The sequence below is a fragment of the Aotus nancymaae genome, unplaced genomic scaffold (assembly GCF_030222135.1).
Source record: "Aotus nancymaae isolate 86718 unplaced genomic scaffold, 86718_ANA_hifiasm-v0.15.2.pri h1tg000019l, whole genome shotgun sequence".
Lineage (NCBI taxonomy): Eukaryota > Metazoa > Chordata > Mammalia > Primates > Aotidae > Aotus > Aotus nancymaae.
In genome coordinates, this window is record NW_026988431.1 from 3,299,468 (window position 1) to 3,324,230 (window position 24,763).

The following is a 24,763-nucleotide window of genomic DNA, read 5'->3' on the forward strand; positions in this document are numbered from 1 at the left end:
GAATATTTACCGATGGTACATTAGCTTTGGTTGTATACAACCAGAGTTCTGTGAGCAAGGATGTACTTGCAAAGAGGACTTTTTTTCACTTTCCATGCAAATTGTCCTCAACATTTATGCTTTTTATGGGCTTCCGATGACCTAGCCGCAGATCTAGTCACTTTCTTCACTTTTGCTAACTAATCCCTTCCTGCCATTCTGTATCAGCTGATTTTTAGATGTCAGGCTGGGTAGGTTGATTTCAGAGGCTATATTTAAAAGACCTGTCTGGGTATTTGACTTGAGACAGCATAAAGAGATTTGATAGGGTCCAGGAGACTATCTTATTAAAACCTTTTGGAAGGAGTTATAGCTGTTCACATAGCACTCTGAATTAAGCGTAATCTTTCTGCTGAGATCAGAAGTTCAATCTTAGTCTCAAAGCAAGCCAGACGTTGTGACCACCACCACCCTGGAAACGCTCAAGGAAGCCGAGGTAATGCCGAAACAGCTGTCATTCTCAAGACCCACACATTTTCTACCCGTTACCACTCCTTTCCAACACATCCCCAGAGACTTCGATTGGTGGCTACAATGCTGAATCAGTTATTGCTACGTACAAACTACCCCCAAACTCAGTGGTTTAACACAATCAGCCTTTATCATTCCTCATGAATCTACTGGTCTTGGCTTATCTCACACTTGCCACCAGCTATGGGTCAGGTAGGAAGCTTGGCCGTTTCTGAAGGCTGGACAAGGCAGGCCTCAGCTGGGACAACTAAACTCACACCACATGATCTCTGCTTCCCCATCAGGCTAATCCAGGCTTCGCCTGCCAGTGTTAAGGTTCCAAGAGAGCAAACATATTTGCAACAATTATCTTGACGCTTTGGCTCAGAATTAGCACTTAATTTTCTATAAAAAATGCAAAGCATTTTTGTACATCTTAAGTCATAGTCCAAGTTTATATTTTGAAGTCACTAAGTATTGTATGCAAGATATAGTTGGAGTATGATTTACAGTAAGGTACAGGTTAGCTCTTGGAGATTGTGTACCTGACATTCACATGCAGAGTCCCAAGTCAGCTTTCAATGAATGTGTGAAGCACTGCTTTGTCCCTGGGTATCTTGCTAGATCAAACAGTATTCAACCAGAATCCTTTGCAGAGATGCTGAAATGCTCAAGTGCTTCCCTTTGGGCCTGCTTTCTCCCATGCAAGTCTGTTTTTCGATATTTGACCATTTATTATCAGTTACTGAAAAATTTATATCATTTATCCCAAGCACATGAGACTTAAGTAAACCCGTGCCCTGCAGCTGTTGCCACCTCATACAACAGTTAAAATGCATTTTTAGAAAAACATGCTGGGTAATTACGTCTTCTACATTTACCAGTTTATCTGTTAAACATAGTAAACATCTCACTGCTTTAATTTGCTGTCAGCCACGGCTTTTAGAAGAACCGGAGCTCTTAGGCAGTTGAGATTTTGTGTCTGTGGTATAATTTCACAGGCAGTTTTTTAAATTTTATATTTTTGGCTCATTTACAGTCAAATATCTTCCACTTTGTGAAGCTTAAGTATTTAGCTATTGAGGTAATACACTTTTGTCATCTGTCAAGCTTAGAACTTGGGACTCCATATTCTTGATGCTCCTAGAACTCCTAAGGATAGTTCAAGAGTCTGTCATTGGCATTCCCGTGAGGTTTGTTTCCATATCCTTTAGAATTTATGCTTTTAAAGCTCGTGGTTGGATATCCTCTCATAATGTAGTCCCAACATTTTTTCCTGGAGGCTAAGATGTTGATGATTTCACCAGTTTGACAGAATTAGTTTGATCCCCAAAAGGCTTGCATATGGTACTTTACACAAATGGCAGGCTTTCTGGCCCTCACATTACCTTGGAACTTCCAGTAACCCATGGGGAAAGCAAAAAAGGATGAAGATATACTTCAAAAGCCAGCCAACCAACACACAACCTCGTCTATTTTTCTTAGAAGGGTTTTTAACTCATCTGGAGGCCTCATTAGCAATCAGTTGCTTTTTCAGAAAAGCCTGTTACCAATTGAGATTTGAAGGTGGAAAATACAGAATACATTTGGTAACGCAAGTAGCCCTCGCCTCAGTTCTCCTGGGGAAAAATCGGTAGGTGACCATGGCTTTTAGTGTGCTAATGGAATAGTGATGTCATTTTAGGCAACTGCTTCCTCTTCCAATTCACCAATGATCTAGTTACCTTATTTGCAGAGTTTGCTGAGCCAAAGGTATTGAGGAGCCTCAGACTGAAGCATACAAGGCTAGCCTGTTTTCTTGCAGGTTGTGAATCAAATATTGCAAAGGAACACATTTGTAGGTTTAATCGTCAAGTTCCTTTTATGGTTATGCTGGTGTCACTGGATTCACATTATCAAATTCAGTTAAGATTCTCTAAAGCTACATCCCACAGTAAACAAAAAGTGGATTTAAGTATTGCTCAGAACAAGTTATCCCGAGTCTGTTGGGTCTTTGGATGCGTACTTGGAAGAACTTTCAATAGTGAATGGCAAAGCAGGGATTTCGTTAGTCACTTTTCTGTAAGAAACTAACAATTTGGGTTTAAGATGGAAAAGACACCTGAAGATATTTTCCTAAAGTTTAAAAATAAAGGAAAAGCCTCAATTAACCAAGATAAAGAAGCAAAATGCACGTTGTGCATAAGCCTGCCATGGATATTTTTAAAGACGTGTTTGAAACGAGGATTTAAAACATGGTTTTGAGGAAAAATTTGAATCAAAGGAATAAATGCCAGGGAAGACATACTGTTGTGTATAGAGCATGTAATGTAAACGGGAACTGTCTCCATTCAAATCTGAAGGGAATTTCAGCTTGCCTGCAGTCAGGGGTGGAAGCTCGTGGAATGTATTTTGCATTTCACAAGGTTAGATTGAAATCACAACAAGATTAGAACACAAAAGAGGAAATTTGATAAAAACCACTGCATGTGTTAGTGACAGCATTTTGATTTTAAAGAGAAGCCGATTTAAGAAGATGCCTGTTATGCTTCTCTTTTAGGGATTTAAGCACTTTAAAATTTAAGTATTGCCGGGCGTTCGAAACCGATTTAAGTTGGTGAGAAAATTGTTTGCAACTAAATTCAGAAGCTTTAGCAGGTTGCCATCATTTTATACTGATTTGACTTATCTACTTTTTTCGAGAACTCGAGAAACAGTTCTATTAAACACTGTCTTCCAGCAGCCTAGATTGTTTTAACCTGTCAACAAAACCTTAGACCTCAACGCTTTCTGTATACTCACAAAGGAAGAGCTAGGGGAAGGTTCCTCTAGAACAGTTACTTTGTCCCTTCCGCTACTGTCACGGTGCTATGAAGTATGCCCCAGTGAACGTTTTCTTGTAACATTTACGGGAAAGAGGTAAAGAGAGAACAAAGACGCCAACTCGAAACTGGGCTTGGGTGGTTATCGTGATCTCATTCCCAAGGCCATCACAAGTTTGTAGTAACTGTAGTAATTAGATGCAAGGCATTATTTGAAAGCCGAGATTGGCTACAGCACAGACCCCATCGTTACTCCTTTTACATTTCTACACCTCCGTGCGACGTGCACCACTTAAATGGATTTTGTGCTTAAACTACCCCAGTAACTATCAGTGAGGCAGAAGCAGGCCGTACACAGTGCCTGAAAGTTAAGCTTTGTCTCATGCCAGCCTGTGCTAGTGCTCGGATTGCGAATCTGGCCTCCCTTAAATTCAGAAGAGGCTGTTAGTAGTAACTGTGAAGTCATCTCAAAATCCGACAAGCAGCACTACATCAGTGCCGCGTCTTCTGCTCAAGCTTCTCAGTGAAGTACTCAGTCAGGTGCCGCACTGTATGTGGAATGAGAAATCACAACAGCGCTTTAAATGAAATAGGTTTCAGCACATGGGCCTGGGCGGCCTTTGGAAGCATTCTGCCTGCTGGGTTTAGTTTCAGAATCTCGTCCTATCTTAGACAGCCATAAGCAAGCCTTTTTTCTTCTTTGTTCTTTTCGTCTTTGGTCTCATTACCCTCACCATTCGAAAGGACATTAGGAAGAGAAGAACAAGATTAGTTAAGGGAGAAGAAAAGCAATAGATTTAACCCTACCACTTAATCCTACTTCTGTGCCTAGCCAGAAACAAAACTTTCCAAGGGACTTTTTCCTAAAAACTACGAGCGGCGAAATGGTAAGACCATTGTGGGGCACCAGCACAGCAGAAATCTAATTCAGTTTCTCAGTGCATAGATCTTAGCGTCTAGATGGCCTGTTTCTCTTTCAGTCTTCATATTAGCCTCTTTTCTACAGAAACCTCCAAACTCTAGAAAGCTTTTTTGCTATTCTGCTAGATAGAGCCAGTTTGCCTATAAAATAGCGTTATGAAGATTCAGTTGTCCACAGGTTCTTGGAAGTTGAAGGCACGAAATAACGAAAGAACGAAAAACGAAGTAACAGAAAATGGAGTAAGAAAAAAAAAAAGCGCAGATTAATCGAAAACACTTCACAGAGCAGAAGGAACTTCTCTAGCAAGTAGCTCAAGAAGCTCGTTACTGGGCGCTTCTCGGGGTTTTATAAAGCCCAAAGAACTTGGCACCACCCCTAGGTGCCCCTTGGAGGGCTTCAATTGGTTACACCCTATGAAGGATTGGTCTGCGACCAATCAGAGGCTGAAGTGAAGGCTTGGCCTGCAGTCAATCAGAGGCTGAACTGGAAACTCCTGTCTTGCTCTCACAGGAGTCAGGATATGGCCCGTGGGCTGCCCAATCTTGCTAGAACTGGCTGCACCTGCTGTTCTTTTGTTTATGTCTTAACCTTGGTTACTCTCATTCCTATTCTCCTGTCTCAATACTTATTTACTTCTTTCTCTCAAAGCACACTTCTTTTATATTTATTATAAAGATTGACCCTGTGGCTCAGATAATGTCCTGTATCTTCCAAAAATATTTAAATGTACAATGCTGTATTTATTATAGGATGTCCCAGGGCCTAATGTTCATCGAAAAAAAAAATGAGCCCTCTAAGGTGGATGAATTAGCAACATTTTAGTCAAGCTGAAAATAAGTTAGTTGGGAGAAAATAAGAATTTAAATCCATAGGAAGCCACAGGACAAATTATACATATGTATGTTTCATATTGTATATGCTGCTAGTATTGACAATTAGTTGTAGCAAATGTGTTAAAAAAATGGCTACAAGGGGAGAGAAGAGATAGATGGAAATTTTTATCCAGTGGGCTTCTCCATCCTTTGTTCCCACTGTAAACATCAGTTGGTACTCTTTCCACAAGCAGTGTGGCATTTCACATAACCTTGCCTTTGTGATGTTGTTTGGGCATCTTGGTAGCCTGGTGCTTTGGAAGCCAACAGTGACAGTGGTGTCAGTGGATGTAGACGATGCATCATGCCCTGTTGTGCCACTCCACGTGGTGTTACAAAGTTCATAAGATAGACTGTCGGAGCGTGTCTGGTGACCGGAGGATGAACTGCCCAATTCAGGACATTTCGAAAGTGAAAAGGATTCTTTTAATAATCACACCAGAACAACAACGTAGAGAAATAAGTACTTTCCTAAGAAACCAGCATCCCCAGTTAGGTGCTCTTCTGATTATAATTTTAATGCCTTCTCTCCCATTTTAAAACATTTCAGAGCAAGAGTGAGAAGAATATTATGTGGGGATAATCTGCAGTATTTTCTAATTTACTTTGATGAAGAGGGAGCACGAGGAGGAGGAGTTACTTGCAAATGCACGTACTTTAACCTGAATGATCATAAGTTGCCTACACAACACACAGCTGAGTGCCAGCACGACCTCCTGACCTTTGTCTAAAGTACAAAACCTCCTGCCCAAAGCATTCTTCTCCATTGGCCCTGATCATTGGCTGTAGAATACCCTGTCTTAAATCTCCATCACAATTTATTTTTCAGTTATGACAGCTAACCCTTTCATTTTACATCATAGTTGTTTTCACGTTTTATTGCCGCTCCCTGGGCAGAGACATGCCAATCATCTAATCGTCCTCAGTAGAGGGCCTCGGGAGCTCTTGTCTGGTGTTCAGCTGGGGCAAATGAACTGTAGTGTTCTAAGCCACTCAGTAGAGGCCTTCTGCCTGCCTTCAGGTGCTTCTCAAGTGTTGCCTAGCAAAGATTGACAATGTGTTGCCAGGTCAAAACCTTCCTTCCCTATTATTTCAAGGAACATGCACACACACACTCATACACACACACACAATTGGGGAAGCACAGTTGAAATGTTTGAAAACTGTTCTGTTCTCTAAGATTAAAGTAGGTCCCATTGGTCCAAAGTGTTGTCTTCTTGAAGAAATGCCCCAAGATTCACCTGTTTCTAAAAATAGTCATGAGTTAGTTCATTGCTGGATTAAACACGGTGACAGCTAATTAGTCATTGTTCAAACAACAGAAGAGTTGAGAGGAGAAAGTGAGAGACACTCCAGCATTCTGGCCAGTCTTATTCGGATTAGAGAGAGAAGACCAAGGTGTAATGGGAGGTCACCATCTTCCTGGTGGCCTCTCATTGAGGATTTCAGACCTTATGAAACCTTTTTTGCTTCACCTAAAAAGGAAAATTTAGCATCTTGAGCAACACAAACACAGCATTTATTTCCATATAAGACCGGCTAGAATCAATTACTCATAGAGATTATAATGCTTCAAATGGCAGGCTGACCATGTGACTTCAGAGCAACAGCCAGAAAACACAAAGCAAGCTTCCAATCATGAATGGTGAAGTGCTGTTTCCTGAAAGTCAGAATAAGATACATGAAGGCAAGACTGATTAGGGAATTGATAATTAATTATAGTAAAAGAACCACAGTATTGAATGTGGGGAGTTGTGTTTTTGTTTTGCTTTGTCTTTTTTTTAACCTCTGTGGGAAGTTTAGAGGAAGTCATATAATATTTATTCAGTGCTAGCAGCACGTGGATCAATATTCCAAGGGATACGACATTGAAATGTGGAGCTGAGAAGTTCAAAAATAAATAAGTTGAGGACACAGTTGTATATAGAAGAATTCAAAATGTAATGGTTGAACTATATTCAGCTTTCTTCCCAGGTTAAAAGTGCTAGCTGCCACCTCTAGTTATTGAACAATATTATATTTATTGAATGCTTTTACTGTGCAGCACACTGTGAAATAAGTGCTGTTGGTACCAATTTTCTGGCGATAAAAGCTATTGAGTTCCAGAAAAATTTTTAATTTTTTGATAGCTAAAGCCTTACACATTCATTTAACTGAAAAACACCTTGACTGATAGATGCTTGTTTGAAAATCTGGTGCCCTGGCATCATTCTTCTCAAAACGTTTGGTGCCATTCCAGACGCTGACATTCTGGCAGAAGGAGACTATTGATTGTACCAACTGTATGGGAGTGCTTCTGACAGCCTTACTTTATCCGGTGGGAAAGTGCTAAGAAAGAAAGAGGCAGGTGGACTAATTAGCCGAATCTGGTTGGTACTGGAGTACACACTGGTCATTTTGTTTTGTTTTTCATAACTTTAAAAAAAGTTACATCATTATTCATTTCAGAACCATTTAAAATAGTCTGAAAGGAAATGTTAAACGAATTGAATCAGGAGTTAATGTGGGATTTTTCTTTCTGTGTTCGTGCACTTCCTCATATCCTTCACTAGATGGTGTTCCAAATCAATCCATAGTGTCTGTGCCATTGATTTGGTCCAGGAGGAAGGTGAGAAAAACACAAAGCCATACCTTTCTAACTCACCTAACTTCCCTTCTCTGGCTTCAAGAAGGACTGGACTTTTCATCACTATCTGATGAGTAATTAGGTTTGCATGCCGTTGAATTTTTTTTGTAGGATATACTTGTAAATATTTGAGGAATAGTTTGGACGGGAAGCATTTTTAAGCCATTGAATGGGTTTGTGTTTTTGGCAGGGAGGTTTGCTAAACTCATCATTGGTGGCCCTAATGATCTAGCTGGTGCTGTCAATCAGGAACAGATTCACTTTAACTCCCTGACAAAGGAAGTCAGTTAAACCACAGGCCACAGTCCTGACAAGAACTGGAATCAGTTTAGTAGAATAGGGTGGACAGATGGGTAATAGATTGAAAATATTTACAGAATAGGATAAACCAAGAAAGCAGATTGATCATGCATGTTTCTATTTAAATCTTTGGTTCATATTCTCTTAGATATGGCCATGTCTAGAGTCTTCATTTCAAAGGAAATTATACATTAACTTTTTTTAAAAGAAAAAAAGCTAAAAATCCATTTGATTCAGAAAATATATTGGAAACTGTCTTTTCAGAAGGAATTGGATTTGAGGATTTTGCACATTTGTCCAAAGAAATGTATGGATAGATGTGAATTTATCATTTAATAGAAGTTTGTGAAATGTCAGACTCTACTCAATTCCACCTTTCTTTCACCCTCTCCTACCCTTCCTTCTCTAGTATTCAGATAAACAAATACACCATGATTTTTACAGATACATATATACGGTTGATTCATTATTGTCAGTAGCCAAGGGGACATACCTTTCATGGTATGTTTAAGGTCTGGAGGCAGCTCCCTGGAAAGAACTTTCAGACAACCCAAGGTGCTGGATGCTAAATCCCTGGGAGGGAACAGTGGCCTGGTTATTCTTGTGATCATTTGGCTGTCAACATAAACAGAACAAAGCCTGATTCTAATTGATTGATCTGCTCATATGCTTCATGTGCAAATCACGTACTCCAGGCCTGTGATAGTAAGAATCATCTGAGAGGTAAAAAGAAAAATGCAGGAACCTGACAGGCATGATATTGCAGAGACATTCCTGTATGTCTGCTATAATTATACAAGGTACCAAAAAGGGCCTGTGAGGATGAAGAGTGGAAAATTCCTGGCCTAAATCGTCTTCTTTCACTGAGGGATTTCTCAGTATCCTTCTGCCTTTTCATGCTTAAACTCACATATCTAATTTTCACTCCCCAGCATTGCTGGCCCTCAGGAACACCAAAATACAATGTTGAATTTATAGACAGTGGTTTTGTACATAGGATAAATCCGGTTCACTTTTTTTCAATTATTTTAATGGAAATTTTTATTGTCAATTATCTTAATGCCAATTTTTTTCTCGCATCTCCAGCATGTCATTTTTATGTGTTGGCATTTCTGTGTGTAAGAAATCTGATGGCCCAGGATTAGATTCTGTTCCCAGCTGAAGGAAAGGTACAAAGTAAAAAGAGAAGAAAATTCCTTGTAACAAGTGCTGGTCTGCCTATCGCCTTATCACTCCGTGAGATGTGCCCTGGTGCTGTTTTCTCATGCCCCTGTGAAAATATTGGTGGCGATGACTATTGGCATCTCTCATGTTCTTCATGCTCCTTTAATAAGGAGGGTCCCATACTTGGCTTCACATTAGAATTATGGGAAAATTTGGTAAAAATTGTATTTCTAGAAACAACTTCTTAGAGACTGAAGGCTCAGTAGGTCTGCAGTGAGTAGTACCTGTGTAATTTTAAGAAACGTGTCCAGGTGATGCCAAGGCAACTTTTCCATATTCTGGAAACACTATGCAAGATGAATGGGGGCCTGGTACAGCTGCTGCTATCTCCCCCGCCACTATGTGTCAATTACGTTAGCATCTGGATTCAATGCGTGTTAAGTCATTTCCCAGTTCTGTACTCCTTTCCCCACGTTTATTCAAGCACACAACAATGCTGTCACCTCAGAGAAATTTCACTCACCCTAAACATCTCTTCTACTCTGTGAATAAGGTGGAATTCTCCTGAAGCATATGCCCAGGTTTTACAGAAAAATGTTTCTATCTTTATTTTTTTACATCATTTCAGGAGGGGAGGTATTCACATATGACCCGACGTCTTCAAAGGTAATTGTGTGTCTTGATGTATGTCATATTATCCATCATGTGGACAGACCAGACATCCTGAGATTGTTAAAAATGTTAGTCATTATATAGGCAATAGAAGAAATGGAGGCCAGGTGCAATGGCTCATGCCTGTCATTCTAGTACTTTGGGAGGGCGTGGCCAGCAGATCGCTTGACAGCAGGAGTTCGAGACCAGCCTGGCAAACATGGTGAAAACCTGTCTCTACTAAAACTACAAAAGTTTTCTGGGCATGGTGCCACACACCTGCAATCCCAGCTACTTAGGAGGCTGAGGCAGGAGAATCACTTGAACCCTGGAAGTAGAGACTGCAGTCAGCCAACATCCCACCACTGCACTCCAGCCTGGGCAGCAGAGCTGGAGTGCAAAAAAGGAAAAAAAATGAAAAGAAGAAGAAATGGAAAGAATAAGGGGAGAGAGTTTTAGTATTTTGGAACAGGATGAACTCCAAGTGGAGGCCTAGGAAGATAAATTTTAAATGTTAAATTAGACAGAAAATACATTGGAAAAATAAATATACTTTTCTCTAGTGGCATTTAGGTTTACAAAAAGAAAGAGGTAGTTCAGGTATCTCAGTAATTTTCAATATGGCCCAGGCACCAAAGATGATGAATATGGGCCATGAGCTCCTGAGCACATTTGACACTAATTATTCATGATAAAAGGTATTTAACAGAACATGGAGCAACATACTGAGATTCGTTGCTTTTTGAGACAAAATTTGATGTCCCAATCTGAGTTTAATGAATAACAAAATTGACTTCTGTTTAATTGAGCAGCTTCTTAACATAGCAGATAGCAATACGGTTTTATTTTCCATCCCTTGTCCATGAAGGACAGAATTTCATGATTTGGGTGTGGAACACAGGTAATTACCTTCTACCATTCCAAATGTATCCCTGTAATAAAAATAAGGCATTTCCATGCCAGATCAACATAATTAGGGATCTAATTAATAGACACATAAATCATGACATATATTAATATTTATTCTTCATTACCGTAAGTTTAAATTGCTCAGCAAATGTTGACTTAAAGGATTCTCTGCTTCACCTTATTACTGTTTGACCTCATTCATTAACTTGGCATGAATTAAATAGGCCTTCACTGAGGATCTACTTTGAGTCTTGAATAGTAGCACAAAGATGAAAGAAGCTGAAATGCAGTGAGCACTTACTCACTCATGCACACTTTCTATTTCATCCTAATTAATTCCTACAAGAATCTTATGAAATAGATTTTACTGTCTCGATTTTACATATAGGAAAACCAAGAACTTAACCATGTACTTCAGTGGGTAATCTGGGTGTGTTACAAATTCTCAGAGTTATTGTGTTCTAGAAGTACCTCCCGAGCCCACTCCTCTGGGTGTTTTGTTCCAGCAACCCACTTTCCTTGTCTACCATACATGGGTTTCTTCTCTCTGGGATGAGAGCCCTTGACCTGATGAATAATCAATGGTGAGGTAGAAGCAGACCCTGTGACAGCTGTTGATTTGCTGCCATCAGTTGGAATGCGCTATTCTGAGGCACTTTGGTCACATCACGTCTCTGCTTCCTATTTGCTGGAGTTATAAAACAGAAAGTAAAATCGTCTAAAAAGCTGCCCGGTGATATAAGTTTCAATTTCCTTTTTAAAGAAAGCCGACCCTTTTGTGAGCCTGAAGATGAAAGTTGCCTGTTAAATGCATATATTTCTGGCTATTCTGCCTTGAGGTCAGTGAAGTAGAACAAGATATTAAAGATACTCTCTCAAACTGGGTCAGAGCTGTGTTAAAAGATGAGAGGATTATTTCAGGAAGCCACACAATAATCCACTCACGCAGGTCAAAAAAAATTTATGTCGCATTTTTGGACTCTGAAAAACCGTGTGAGGAGATGGATTAGTCAGTCAGTGTCGCACACAGGATCCTGCACAGGTCCCGTTTTTATTGCTCCATTCAGCAGAACTCCATTATTTCTAAAGCTAAGCAAAAGCAGGCTTTAAAAAGCAATTTCATCATTTTCTTTCTGTCTCTGAACAAGTAAATCAAAAACATAATCCAAAATGACTTCTCCCACTTAAATGGAGAAAAAAAAAAATTACTTGAAATGTGCTAAAATATACACGTTGAATGACCTTCCAGATTAATAGTAAGGCTTGGAGGTTATCTCATGGTCATATTATTTTGTTTTCTTGTGTTACGTTTAGACCAATATATATTAAACATGAAATGCCTTCCCATTAAACTCAGTAACAAATTAGCAACGTCTGGCTTTACCACCATGAGTTGATGAGGTTCTGGGAGTAGTAGCCAATATAATGACCAGAAAAGACATGGATTTTAAAATATTTGAATGGAGAAGACCCAAATAGGTTCATTTTAAATTGTGTGATCGTGTATCTATAAAACCTAAGGACATCGAATAAAATACTTTTAGAACTTTAGTAGATGTACAAAGTTGAATAACTACATAAAAGGTAAGAAACTAGGAGCTAGAAAATGAAAAATTACATCAGAAGGTAGCTTTTTAGTCAGCATAATTTTATCACCGGAATAACAAAAGTATATTAAATAATTAAGCGTTAACTTAAATATATAGTATCTATAGAAGAAAACTATAAAAGTTTAAGGCCAGAAAAGAAAAAAACCCTTAATGTTCCAGTAACAATTTCTGTTTTACAAATCACTCCAAATGTAGCAGCATTAAGCTATATTTTATTATGCTCATGGATTTTGTGGGTCAGGAATTCTGACAGAGCACAGAGGGAATATGATGTCTGGAGTCTCATCTGGAAAGACTAAAATAGCTGAGGGTGATTTACTGTCTGGGCTGAAATATTCTGGAAGCGTCTTCACTCACAGGTTTGGTGGTTAATGCTGGCAGTTAGCTGGGGTCTCATTTGGAACTGTCAATCATAGCACCTACAAGAAAGCCTCTCCATGTGGCCTGAGATTCCTCATGGTGGCTCAGGAGAGCTGAGCTTGGAAGAGTCAGTTTACCTGAGAACAAGTTGGATGACAGTCCAGCTCTCCTGACCTTGCCTTGGGGGCCACACAGGATCACTTCCACTGTAACCTACTGGTGATTCGTGTGCCACAAGCCCTCTCCCATTCAAGAAATCTCTTTGAGAAAAGTGTCAAAACACTTGCAGTCATATTTTTTAAATCTACCTCATTTTGAAACTGAAAAACACCATGATTTTAGGTGAGAAGATTATTTTTTTTCTAATTTATACATGCGCTTCATAGAATTCTAATCACAATAATTAAATGATTTCTTAAACTCATCAAAAACGCTTCAGACTAGATTGGTAATAACAGGCAAGAACATTTTGAGAGGGGAGTTCTCTTCTCTAGGAATTGAACATATTATAAAATTATATAAATAAAACAACTTGGATTATTCTGAGACTAGACAGATCAGTCTTACATAATAGAAGGCTTAGGCCCAAGTATTTATAGGAATCGAACATGTTTCCAGTAATACATACTGGGGAAAGGCAGGCTCGTTCCATCAGCAGTGTTGAGACTACTGGTTCAGTGTGGGAATATAGGAGTGTATCTCTAATTTATGCAAGGTAAAAAAATTGAATATTTAAACAGATTAAAGTTTAAGTGTTGTAATCAAATCTGAAAATAACACGCATTCTTGTAATCTTGGTATGGCAGAGGGCACTTAAATATAACACCAATGTTGGAATACATGCAAACATATATATAATCATATAATATTTATACAAATATAATATTTATACAAACCACCTATCTCAGATATATAAGAATATATATAAAATACAAAAACCTATATATATTTATAGAAACAAACCACCTATCTCACATATATATGTGAGATTTATATATATATATGTAAGATATATGTGTTTGTTATATTTATACAAACATATCTCACATATATGTTTATATGTTTATATATGTGGTATATATGAGATATATGTTTGTATAAATATATCTCATACATTATATCTCACATATATAAACATATATGTGATATATATGTTTGTCTATAACTAACATGTTTGTATAATTTTTATATTTATACAAACATATATATGTGATATATATATATATGTTTTTATAAATATGAAAATCTCACATATATATGTTGTTTGTATAAATATAAACATTATTCAGGAAATAACTAAAAACAAAGTTAAAAGCAGATAACTTGCAACACGTAAAATCAGAATTAATGTTCTTAATAATAATTGGGTTTTTCTAAATTTGTAAGAAAAAGACAATCACCCAAAACAAAAATATGCAAAGGACATGAATAGGAATTTCACAAAAAGAAGACATTCAAATGGCTAGTAGATAACTTGAAACCCTAGTGGTACATACGTGAGAGTAAGAAAGTCGGAGTTGAATAGTGATTACCTGGAAGAAGCAAAAGAGCCCTTTGGTGGGAAGATGATAGTGCTTTGTTATGTAACTCCTTTAGGGCCTACTTAGAGGTTCAGTTATGTGAACAGTAATTTATTATTATCATTACTTGACTTGAACATAACTTGACACCATGTCACTTACCCTAAACTCCTAAGCAAAAGAAGCTTCGTTTTAGCAAAGCAACAAGTCCCTCTAGGACCTTTCTCACAACTTCCTCAAATTGGGAAAGAATGCCAGACTCCAAGAGCAACTTTCTCCCCTTAGACATGGCATGTAGGAATTCCCTTAGCTGACGTCTTGAGGGCTATTTTGCAGGTATTCCCAAATAAAGATCTTGAATGATATCAAAAATACATTACCAATTGAATTCAAGTTCTGTCTTTTAAATGCCAGAGCCCTTTTTGTCAAACAAACTCTTATGTAGAACTCTGACATATGAAGCAGGTAGAGCAGAGCTTAGTTTAGGCAGAGGTGGGTCCTGCCCGCTTTGCTTTCCTCTTGCCTCTTGTGGGAGCCCCTCTATCCCTCTGTCGCCCGTAGCCCCCTGGACACAATAGAAACATCAGGACTTAGAGGAAAGAGGAATTTCCAACCTTAAACATCAGGTCAGAGTATTGAGCGGGCTCCATAAAAAACAATGTGTAACTTGCTTTCATTAATTTTCCCAAAATGTGCAAATCAAAAGCATTTCATTACTTAAGTAAATGGTCTAGATTGCTTTTACAAACTGTTGCTTAATATTTACAGCATTAATGCTAAGGACTTTTTAGTAGTATTTGTAAAGATTTCGAGGAGGAACAAACACACTTAAGATTTTCTCAATATTTTTATGAGTAATACAGGAATAATAATTATTTTTAAATGTCCTCATGGTAGCTTTTTTTGATACAGCGACAGAAGTAAAGTGAGATACATGAAACATATGACTCAAAGTTCAAGTTTTGCCTCTGAGGTTGGAATACCAAGGTGTTTTAGGATGCACTGCAGCTGAATAAAGAAGTGCAGTAAAACATATGACAATGACTAAATAGAGATGCAAAGAGAAGGTATAGGGAGAGCTGAGAACACATCCTGTGTGTGTGTGCAACTAACTTTGTGTGGGTAATGAACACCTGTATTCAACCAAATAAAAAAGTCAAAAAGATAATTTAGACTTCAGTTTACTCCTGAAGCAAATAATCAGTGTAAAAAAACCTATACACAAGATAAGGATGCAGGTGCATGGGTGCAGGTGGGTGGGCACGGCCTGGTGGGGGTAGGTAGATAGTTACACAGGAGGACAGGCACAGGAAGGAGGGTGCAGGCTGGTGGATACAGGAATCTCACCAAGGCATAATCGGAATGTCTGGGCAGTCCGTACAGAACAAGATGTCTCTACGGTCAGAGCAGCATAACACCGGGCTCACTTCTTTTTTAACCCCCTGCCTTGTCAGGCCCCTGAATCTACTATAAAACCAGTAATTCTGTAATTCAGGAAGCTAAGCCTCCCAAGCCTAATATGCAGGTTCTACAACGTAAAATGATTGCTGTGCCAACACGGGGGCCGCTTCCCACATCTGTGCCTGCACCGCTAGGTAGGGGTTTTGCATTTATGCCCAGAAGAGCCTCGTTGGCTGTCAGCAGCTAGTTAGAGTGGAATAAATCAAAAGACAGAATTTTAGCTGCTAATTTCCCAATGCCAAAGATTGAAAAGTAATAGGATTCTCAAAGAAAGTTGCCCCAAGAAAACCCATGAGAAAATGAATCATAATTTTCATCTGCTATAGAGTGTATTTCAGGTGCTCCTCATCTCACTAAGTGTGTGGGTAAGGTGTGAATGTGGCATCTGTGTGGCTAAAAACTCATGAATATGACCCACTTATTGTAATAGGCAGAAGTGCTGGAACTAAAGCACTGTGTTTCTGCTAAAATGGCCAGACATAATATTCAGAAATATTGGACCACTGCCCATCAAACCTAAGAGGAACCTGGAATTGTACTCATTCTCTCCTCTCAGATGGAGTGATACTGAATATGTTACTAATCCTTGGAAAACAACATAAACATACCTTTAAGCCACTTAAGATCCCATTTACTTTGCTCTGGGCCAAAGCAAGGTTCATGACTCCTCAGAGAAACTGAAAGGTCTCAGAAGGTGTCAAGAAAAAGTGTAGAGGTGTCGAGGGGGATTATGGGGATTTAAAAGGGTTTCTCAACAGAGGCACTACTGGCGTTGTGGATAACATGATTCTTCCTTGGGCAGATTTATTTGCAGCATTGTGAGGTGTCTGGGACCCTTAATCATGGGACACTAACTGCGAGTAGCACTCGACAGTCATTGCAACATCCAAAATGCTTTGCCATGATTCCGAATGCCCCAGGGGAGTTGGTACCACCTCCGGTAGAGAGCTACTGAATAACTGCATTTAGGGAGCAGTACAGGGGTCTCCCAACATAGGAGGAAATTTGGGAGTTGGCCCACAACAGTTACTCAGGAGCTATTAGCCCAGATGGCTGCTGAGACACAATTGAGTATTAAGCTTTTGCTTTATAGAGTGTATAAAATGTTTATTGTGTCCATTCTTCAGCTAAAGCTTTCAGTTCAGTTTGGTTTGTTTTTATGACTGTTCATTTCAGCTGCCTTGAATATACGACTGACATTAGGTTTATCTGAACTGCTGTCATCGTCGTCGCTACGTTGTAAACACCAAATGTGAAGCTCACTGTGTTCTTCTGGCTTTTGGGGTTTCTAAACTCCTTTATCTGTGGCTTTGCTCATCTGTATTGGAAATAACTTGAATGAGGCAATTTTTTTTTTACTTTGTGCATGTCTGATTTTCAGATATACCCAGGAGGAAAATAAGGGTAAAAGTTCATATTTGAAAATGGTATGTCCAATCAAAGTATGGCTTATTTCTTCATGTTCTGCCAAGCTAAAATGATCTTAGATGCATATGATTTCATGGGCTATAGACCACCAATTTTACATCATTTAAGCTTGAGAGACTTATACTAATGCGTTTTACCTCTAAATTATGGATTAGGGAAGGTATCAGGGGAAATGAGTAAGGGTTGTATAAAGGAGTAAGAGAAGAATTAGACAGGTAAAAAAAATGGCAGAAAATATATTAAGAGAGAAAAATTGATTTTTCGAGCAATCAAAACTAAGAGGCTCATTGTTTCCTGGGCCATGGTTAAGTGTTTTAAACACTTTATTGGGTTTTATGATTAACAAAAAAGTTGGCTAACAACTTCTTTGAAGGTCGCTGGTTTGTTTTATTACAAAATCTACATAAGCAATGCAAGAAAAGGAAATTCTCAATTTCCTCTCTCCCTTCTGATAAAATTGCTTTTCTTTTCTAAACTCCTCTCACCATCTCTCACCTCCAACCTCACCATTGCCTCTCCCAAAGTCCTAAGTAAGAGGTCATCATTCACGAATATTTCCCAAACTTACATTACGAAATAAAGCATTTGGGTTGCCTGGTAAATATACAGACCACAAGGCTTATCCGACTGAAATTCAAATTTAGCTGCTCTGATTGGGGCCTGGATCTAGGTGACTTGTATTTTCATGTACGTTTGGGAAATACAAAATAGTATTCTTCAACCTTTCTTTGATAAAGACATAAATTACAAGAAGCACAAGGAGAATGCACAATGCTGAAAACAAGCTCATGAATTTTAAGTCTATGGCCTTTTCATGGGTCCAAGAAAAAGTCACTTTTTTTACTTATAAAATATTTTTGTATTCTAACAACTTATGCAACATACAGAAATTTCTAGAGTACAACAAAAACTTATCCCTGCCCATACATTTTAATGAAAAACTTCCCTCCAAAAAATGTGCCAAGATTATCAATGACTGTGTTACTTTTTAAAGGAAAAATGCAAGTTTACTTTACCAACGTTCGAAAACATCTTGGAACTTAAATGGAAGATTAATGGCATACATGAGGTGCAATATTTAATTTCTGAAATTTCAAACTTGTAGCCTCGCTCACAAATATTTAAATAGAGTTTAGACACTTTGGGGAGAAGATAAATTATGACAGGTTTTTTGTAGCACTTGCAAATGTTCATGTCTCAAGAGATAATGAAATAATGTAATTAAAGTCCACAGGTGAGTGTAAATTGATTAAAAACAAATTTATTTTAAGAAATAAATAATATTAGTTCCTATTACTGAGTGCCTAACATGCCAAGCACTGTACTCACTGAGTTCTCATTATTTCACTTATTCCACATAAGGACCCTGCAAAGGATTATCAGCTCTGAATGGAAGACAAACATTATTCCCAGAGGGACTAAATATTGGCCCAAAGTCACAGAGAATTTTAGGAATTGGGTCGCAAGTCAGTCTAAGCTAGTCTGTTGGTCTATGCATGGTTGGTCTAATCCATAAAGTTTATCATCTGAACTGGGACACTTATGGCCGTGAAAAGAGGTGTTATTGATAACTTCAGGAAAAGAGGTATAAAATGGATCTCTCCTGAGCAAAGTAGATATTTGATCACACTAGTGTGAACAGAGCTCATTTATTTAATCATCAGGCAAAATAAGCATAGAGGGCACAGAATTCAGTAGGGCCACATTAAAATATTTGCTAGTTTTAAAAATGGATCCAAAATGGAAAAGGAAAACTAAAAAAATAAAACATAAGAAAAGATTATGTTAACTTAGTCAATCACAACTCAACTGAAATCTTCTATAGTTACATAAGAATTATATTTAGTAAGTATGTTGGGTACATTTAAATATGTTCTATCTGATGTGTGGTAGAGTCCCCCAAAATCCTTGAGTCATGCAGTTCCCATTATTCCACTCAGCCTCCTGAAAAGCTGGGATTACAAACATGCAGCACCACACCCAGCTAATTTTTGTATTTTTAGTAGAGACGGGGTTTCACCTTGTTGCTCATGCTGGTCTCAAACTCCTGGCCACAAGTGATCCGCCTGCGTTGGCCTCCCAAATGGCTGGGATTACAGGTGTGTGCCACCATACCCGGCCCTGAAAAACACTTTGTATTTTTTTAAAAACTGTTCTTGTTAAACACTGAATATGGTCTTAAGAAGAAATGTCATTTTATGGAAATTATCATTTTATTTTAATCAAAGGCAACAATGATGCATGGTCAGAAGATTTTTATCAAATTGCTGTACTTGGTCAGAAAGAAAGTCATTTTATTTTATTTTTCCTTGGGTTTAAGCAATTTTTACATATCAAATCCTATTTTGTGCTACAGCGATGTGACAACAAAACTCTATTTAAATGACTAAATCGTTGATGGAACATAATTTAAGGGTGGGAGCGGGGAGACAGAAATTCTGCAGAAATGTGTAGATTAAGTCACTGTTTATCCAAATAGAAATGTCAGGATCTTCCTCCATTTAAGATGCAGGCACCAGAGCACTGAGGCACAAGGAAAGAATTTGATTTACAATTTGAAAGAAACACAGCGGTAAAATAATTGAGAGTTGGAAAGCAATCTCACTCCGGCCAAATTGCTTTCCTCTATGTGTGCCCTATTTAGGAGTGATATGTAGATACCTACATTTAGTTCATGCATATTTTCCTTCTCCTGTGACCATGCCATCCTGTCAGATTGGGACTGTTTCTCTGCTGTGATCGGCGAAAAGGAATATCCAAATTACCTGGCATTGGATTATGCCTGAAGCGTCATAAATAGAAAATGGTTGATTTTTTTTTTAAGTGCAAAGGTGATAAGCTGACTGTTAGTGAGAACGTGCTTGGTCCCTAAATTGCCAAAATGTGGATTCCTTCCAAATAAGCCTTAATTTGAGTTTATGGGACTCAGACATGTGAAAGAACATTGCAAATTGTAAAGAACTGGTAAAATATTCGTTAAAAACAATGACGACTACCAGCAGAATAGTTTGTGATAGAGGTTTGCTGAATATCAGCTTTGGTGTTGCTTATTACTTTCTTTTCCATGAAGTATTCATAGAAAAGGGAGACCTTCCTTTTTGGCCTGGTGGTAACTACCTCTAGGAATTAATCTTACAGTTCATAGACTCATAAATAAAAGTGTGCTGTACTGTCAAACCTTTGCTTAGCTAGTTCTCTGAGTCATATATTTAGTTATGTCTTTATAATCTCTGAAAGTCCGTAACAAAATTTGTCCTAGAAGTTTAGTTTTCATTCCCTGTATTTTGCCCATGGAAATTCATTCACGTGCTTTACACAAGAGCAAGAATTCAAACATCCAAAGTATCTTTATATTAAAACATCCGAGATGCCCTCTTCCTTTACCTTTCTTGTTCCCGTTAGAAAATATTCCTGGCTTCCTCACAAGAAATACAAACGTGACAGATTCATTTTAATAATTGCCTCATGTGAGCCTCAGATACATTATGTGCTAGAATCAAAATTCTAATGCTCTCCAAAGATAAGGCATAAAATACCATTTTAGAAGAAAAAATAGAAGTATTGAAAAGTAAACAGGAATAGACTATGCAAATCAGGCCTGAGCCAAGAACATGCCTGTTTTGAATTTAAGATTGGCTATAAGCCAGAGCCAGTTACACCCTGGGTACCTGGAGGACGATGGAGATGAATATGAAGAGAATTTTGATTTCAAAAACAAGAACCACAGAACCGCAAGCTGTAAGCTCCAAAAATGATCGTTTGTGGCCCTTCTGGCCAGACATTTGGTCCGTGTAGACCAGATCTTCCTAATCTTGATTTAGTACTGGTAGTATTATTGTCTTTTTCTCACAGTTTACATTCCGAAGGCCACTTGTTCTTTGGATTAAAAACAAATGTACTTTCATCATGAACCTAAGTCAAAGCATGGTTCTCCCTTGCCCTGTAGCCAGAGAGATTTTAAGAGCAGTATAGTATGGTGGGTTAGAGGTTTAAATTATATGTGAGTGTGCACATTAACATGTGTATATACACACACCCGCACACCCCCAGGCTTATGCATGAAGCCCCATTTATATCTACATATGCATGAGAAGCCCTCCTACCTAAGGTGAGGAGGATTAGTCAGTTAAAGCAAATACTCTTAGACAATAATGTAATGCATACATGATGTGGAATATTTTCCCATTTAATATTTGTATATTTGTATTTAAATTTTTAATGTTATATTTGTACATCAGTGTACATTTATGTTACCATCTTTTGATGGAAGGGTTTTTTCCATCTAGTGAGGATTTCCAAATACTTTTCAAAAGCAAGTGAAGCTTTTCTTAAGGAGAGGTCTGATGACTAGAGGACCCTCCACTGTTCTTGCATAAACTACGTTCTTCGAGAATCACCTATCTTAGGCAGCTCGGCTTTCTTCAAGCGGAGTAAGTACTCAAACGCCTGTGTAGTGATCTCAGCACAGCATCGGTCTGGATTCTCAAACGCCTGTGTAGTGATCTCAGCACAGCATCGGTCTGGATTCTCAAACGCCTGTGTAGTGATCTCAGCACAGCATCGGTCTGGATTCTCAAACGCCTGTGTAGTGATCTCAGCACAGCATCGGTCTGGATTCTCGAAAGCTTTTACAGTTCTCTTACCCCACCTAATGTGACCACAATGATGCTTTGCCATCCCCCTTCATCTGGTCTTTCCAAAAAACTCAACTTAGTTTTTGTACAAATCACTTTGTTGGCATTCATCTGTCTTTGTCTTACATGTTATTTTACTAGATTTTACGATTCTAATGACAAATACTACTTGCATAAATGGATTTGGAAGAAAACTTAACCAATGCATACAAATTCATGGATTTCAAGCAGCTATGCATAAATATAGCAGAGATTTAACTGCCTAGCTTCCAGCTTTCAGCATCAACTGGACATTTGTCACTCTTTTTAAGTGAACGGAGGCTGTTGTTTAATTACTTTTTTCTAAACTCTAGAAAGCTCAGAATAAAATGTGTCACATATATCCCGAAATGTATAGAACCTGACGGCCCCTGCTTTTTTCACTAACTTGACCTCCAACATCATCTTTTTCTACACTTTTTCTTTTACACCCATATATTTTCTTTCCGTATATTGTTACACTGTAAGAAACTTCCAGTCTTTTGCTACAATGGTAATGTGATTTTGCTGAATAGGGTGTTTGTTTTGTTATTGTAGGCACTGCGTAGTCCATGTTTTGTGAGGCCTATGTTCTAAAATAAGCACATGTGGAAAAAAAATGTATTGAGTTAAAATTACCCTTGAACATCCCTTGAGAAGGGTCTGTGGTTAAGCCCAACACATAATATCTTCAGAGGTCTAACACACTCAATTCTCCCATCAGTTTTGAAGCAGATTAAGATTGTGGTGAGTGTCAGATGAAGTAGTTTGACTTGCTGACAAAATGTGGGTATGTTCAAAAACTGGAGTGGGTTGGGATTGTCACACTATGAGAGAGAGGACTCGTGAGAACCAAGATTCCCTCACCTAAGGAGTTTAAAAGCACACTCTGCCTGGTGTTCTTTCTATGTGCATTTCTCCCATCTGGAAAAATAAGTCTCATCTTCCTTAGAAGGCAAGCATAGAAACTCATTATCTTTTCTTTCCACATATTCGCATAGGACACACTCAAAAAGTTTTCAGAGTTAAAATAAAATTCAGATGGAAAAAGTTTGCTTGTATTTCCAAGATAGTAAACGTGCATTCTTAATATTTTAACTTAGTATATCAAAAATGAACTTCATTATTTTGAAAGTTTATGACTTAGCTCTTTGGTGGTCATACTACAGATTGGAAAATGGGCTGATTTTCCCATGTGGTTCTTAAATTAGACTAGTTTCTTCAAACATTAAACTTTTAGAAAAATCTGTGTACTGGATTATCAGGGTCTGTACATCTCATGTCAGTTACAGATTTTAAAAATATGGGCTTCCTATTTTTATTACCACATTTACATCTCTTAATTAGAGACAGTGTTTACATTTCATATGTGAGAATAATATCTAACCTTCATTTTTTTCTAGGAACTTTAGCCATAAATTTTCAAAGCACAATAATTGATGAAAAATATAGGTTCTATTAATTAAGTAATAAACTGTTAGTCTTCAAAAATAGAAATGCACATAATATTCACATTTTTTCTTGGTAGACAACAGGAAGGTTTTTTTTTTTTTTCCATCTATGACTAACTTTCTTTATTCAAGATACCTGAACTGGGGTGTTTTTTAGTTAAGACAAATTTGGGAATGAGACTGTAATCCCTGTGGACACCTGATTTGTTTTTAACGAGGCCGCATTGAATAATGATTTACGCTTAAGAGTATGGGCTTAGGGAGAAAATGTCTGGGACCTTGAGATATTTATTTAATCTCCATGTGCCTGTTTTCTCGACCATAAATGGGCATAGTAGTAGTATCTTCTTCACGGTTATTCTGAAGATTAATTAATATGTCTAAAGCACTTAAATCAGTACTCATATGTCATAAGTCCTCCATAAGTTATTATTATTAGTGTCAACTTTGTGTGCATGAGAACGGGATCCACACCAGTGGATTCTCAGTAAATGTCAAATGGCTGGTGAAGATGCTGTTGAAATGCCTTGGTGTTCTGGTCTTTCACCCCTCTCCCCTTTTCTCCCCACACAGGTGGCGCCAGCCATTAAAGAGAGGATGATGAAGAAAGGAAGCTTGATGCTGGGCTACCAGCCACACAGGGGAAAGGTCAACTTCTTCCGCCAAGTGGTGATCAGCCCGCAAGTGAGCCGGGAGGACATGGACTTCCTCCTGGATGAGATAGACTTACTGGGTAGAGACATGTAGCCGTGGCTTTGGTCCCCCAGAGGCATAGATCCTGTCCTGGGAGAGTTTACATCCAGAACATCTTGGAGATACATAGTAGATTGCAGCCCTTCTGATGAGAAATAGGAAATTTACCAGTCCAGGCCCAGCAAAACCAAAAAGTTAAGAAAAGAATATTAAAGACTCTCTAGCTGCGTTGGCATTACTGTTGCTAAAAGAACGTTAAAAAAAAAAAATGATTTTCTCAAGGAATGTCCCCAGAACATAGCTCTGAAGAGAGTTTAAGAAGCGCCATGTGGGTTCTGGATTCTAAGCTTACACTGCTCTTTAAAGAACTTATAAACTAACAGTTTAAAGCACTGGTTCTCAAAGTGTGGTCCCTGGAATATCAGCATCAAAGCACCACCTGGGAACTTGTTAAAAATGCAGATTCTCAGGCTTTCCCCAGACCAACTGGATCAGAAGCTCTGGGGGAGAAGCCTAGTATTTTGTGTTTTAACAAGCCCTTCAGGGAATTCTGATGCACAGTAAAATCTGAGAAACACTGGTTTAAGAAAAACCTTGTAATGATCTAATACTCACTGATGTTTTGCCAGCAAAGGGATATCTAATGTTTCAGAAGTCCCTGAGCCACTCTTTAAAAAATATAACTATGGCATCTGTAGCGCAAATATTTAAGAACATCAGAAGCATGTTAAAGCTATTTTTAAAGAGAGAAACTGTATAAGATGTTTACTTCATAAAGATGTATGTTTTATGCAGGCTGAAAGTTTATCTCAAAAGTTAAAATTATTCTTTTTTTTTTCTCAGTTAGAGATTAG

The 24,763-nt window shown here is 38.2% G+C and overlaps 1 protein-coding gene across 1 annotated transcript in view; it reads left to right on the plus strand.

Annotated features, from left to right (window-relative positions):
* The window catches only part of GADL1 (glutamate decarboxylase like 1), a 149,354-nt gene extending 125,251 nt beyond the window's left edge, over positions 1-24,103 (plus strand). Inside the window, exon 15 of the mRNA XM_021666446.2 lies at positions 23,790-24,103. Coding sequence (XP_021522121.1) covers positions 23,790-23,963 — 174 coding nt within the window. The 3' untranslated portion in view covers positions 23,964-24,103. The remainder of the gene's footprint in view (positions 1-23,789) is intronic.
* Positions 24,104-24,763: the final 660 nt, after the last annotated feature.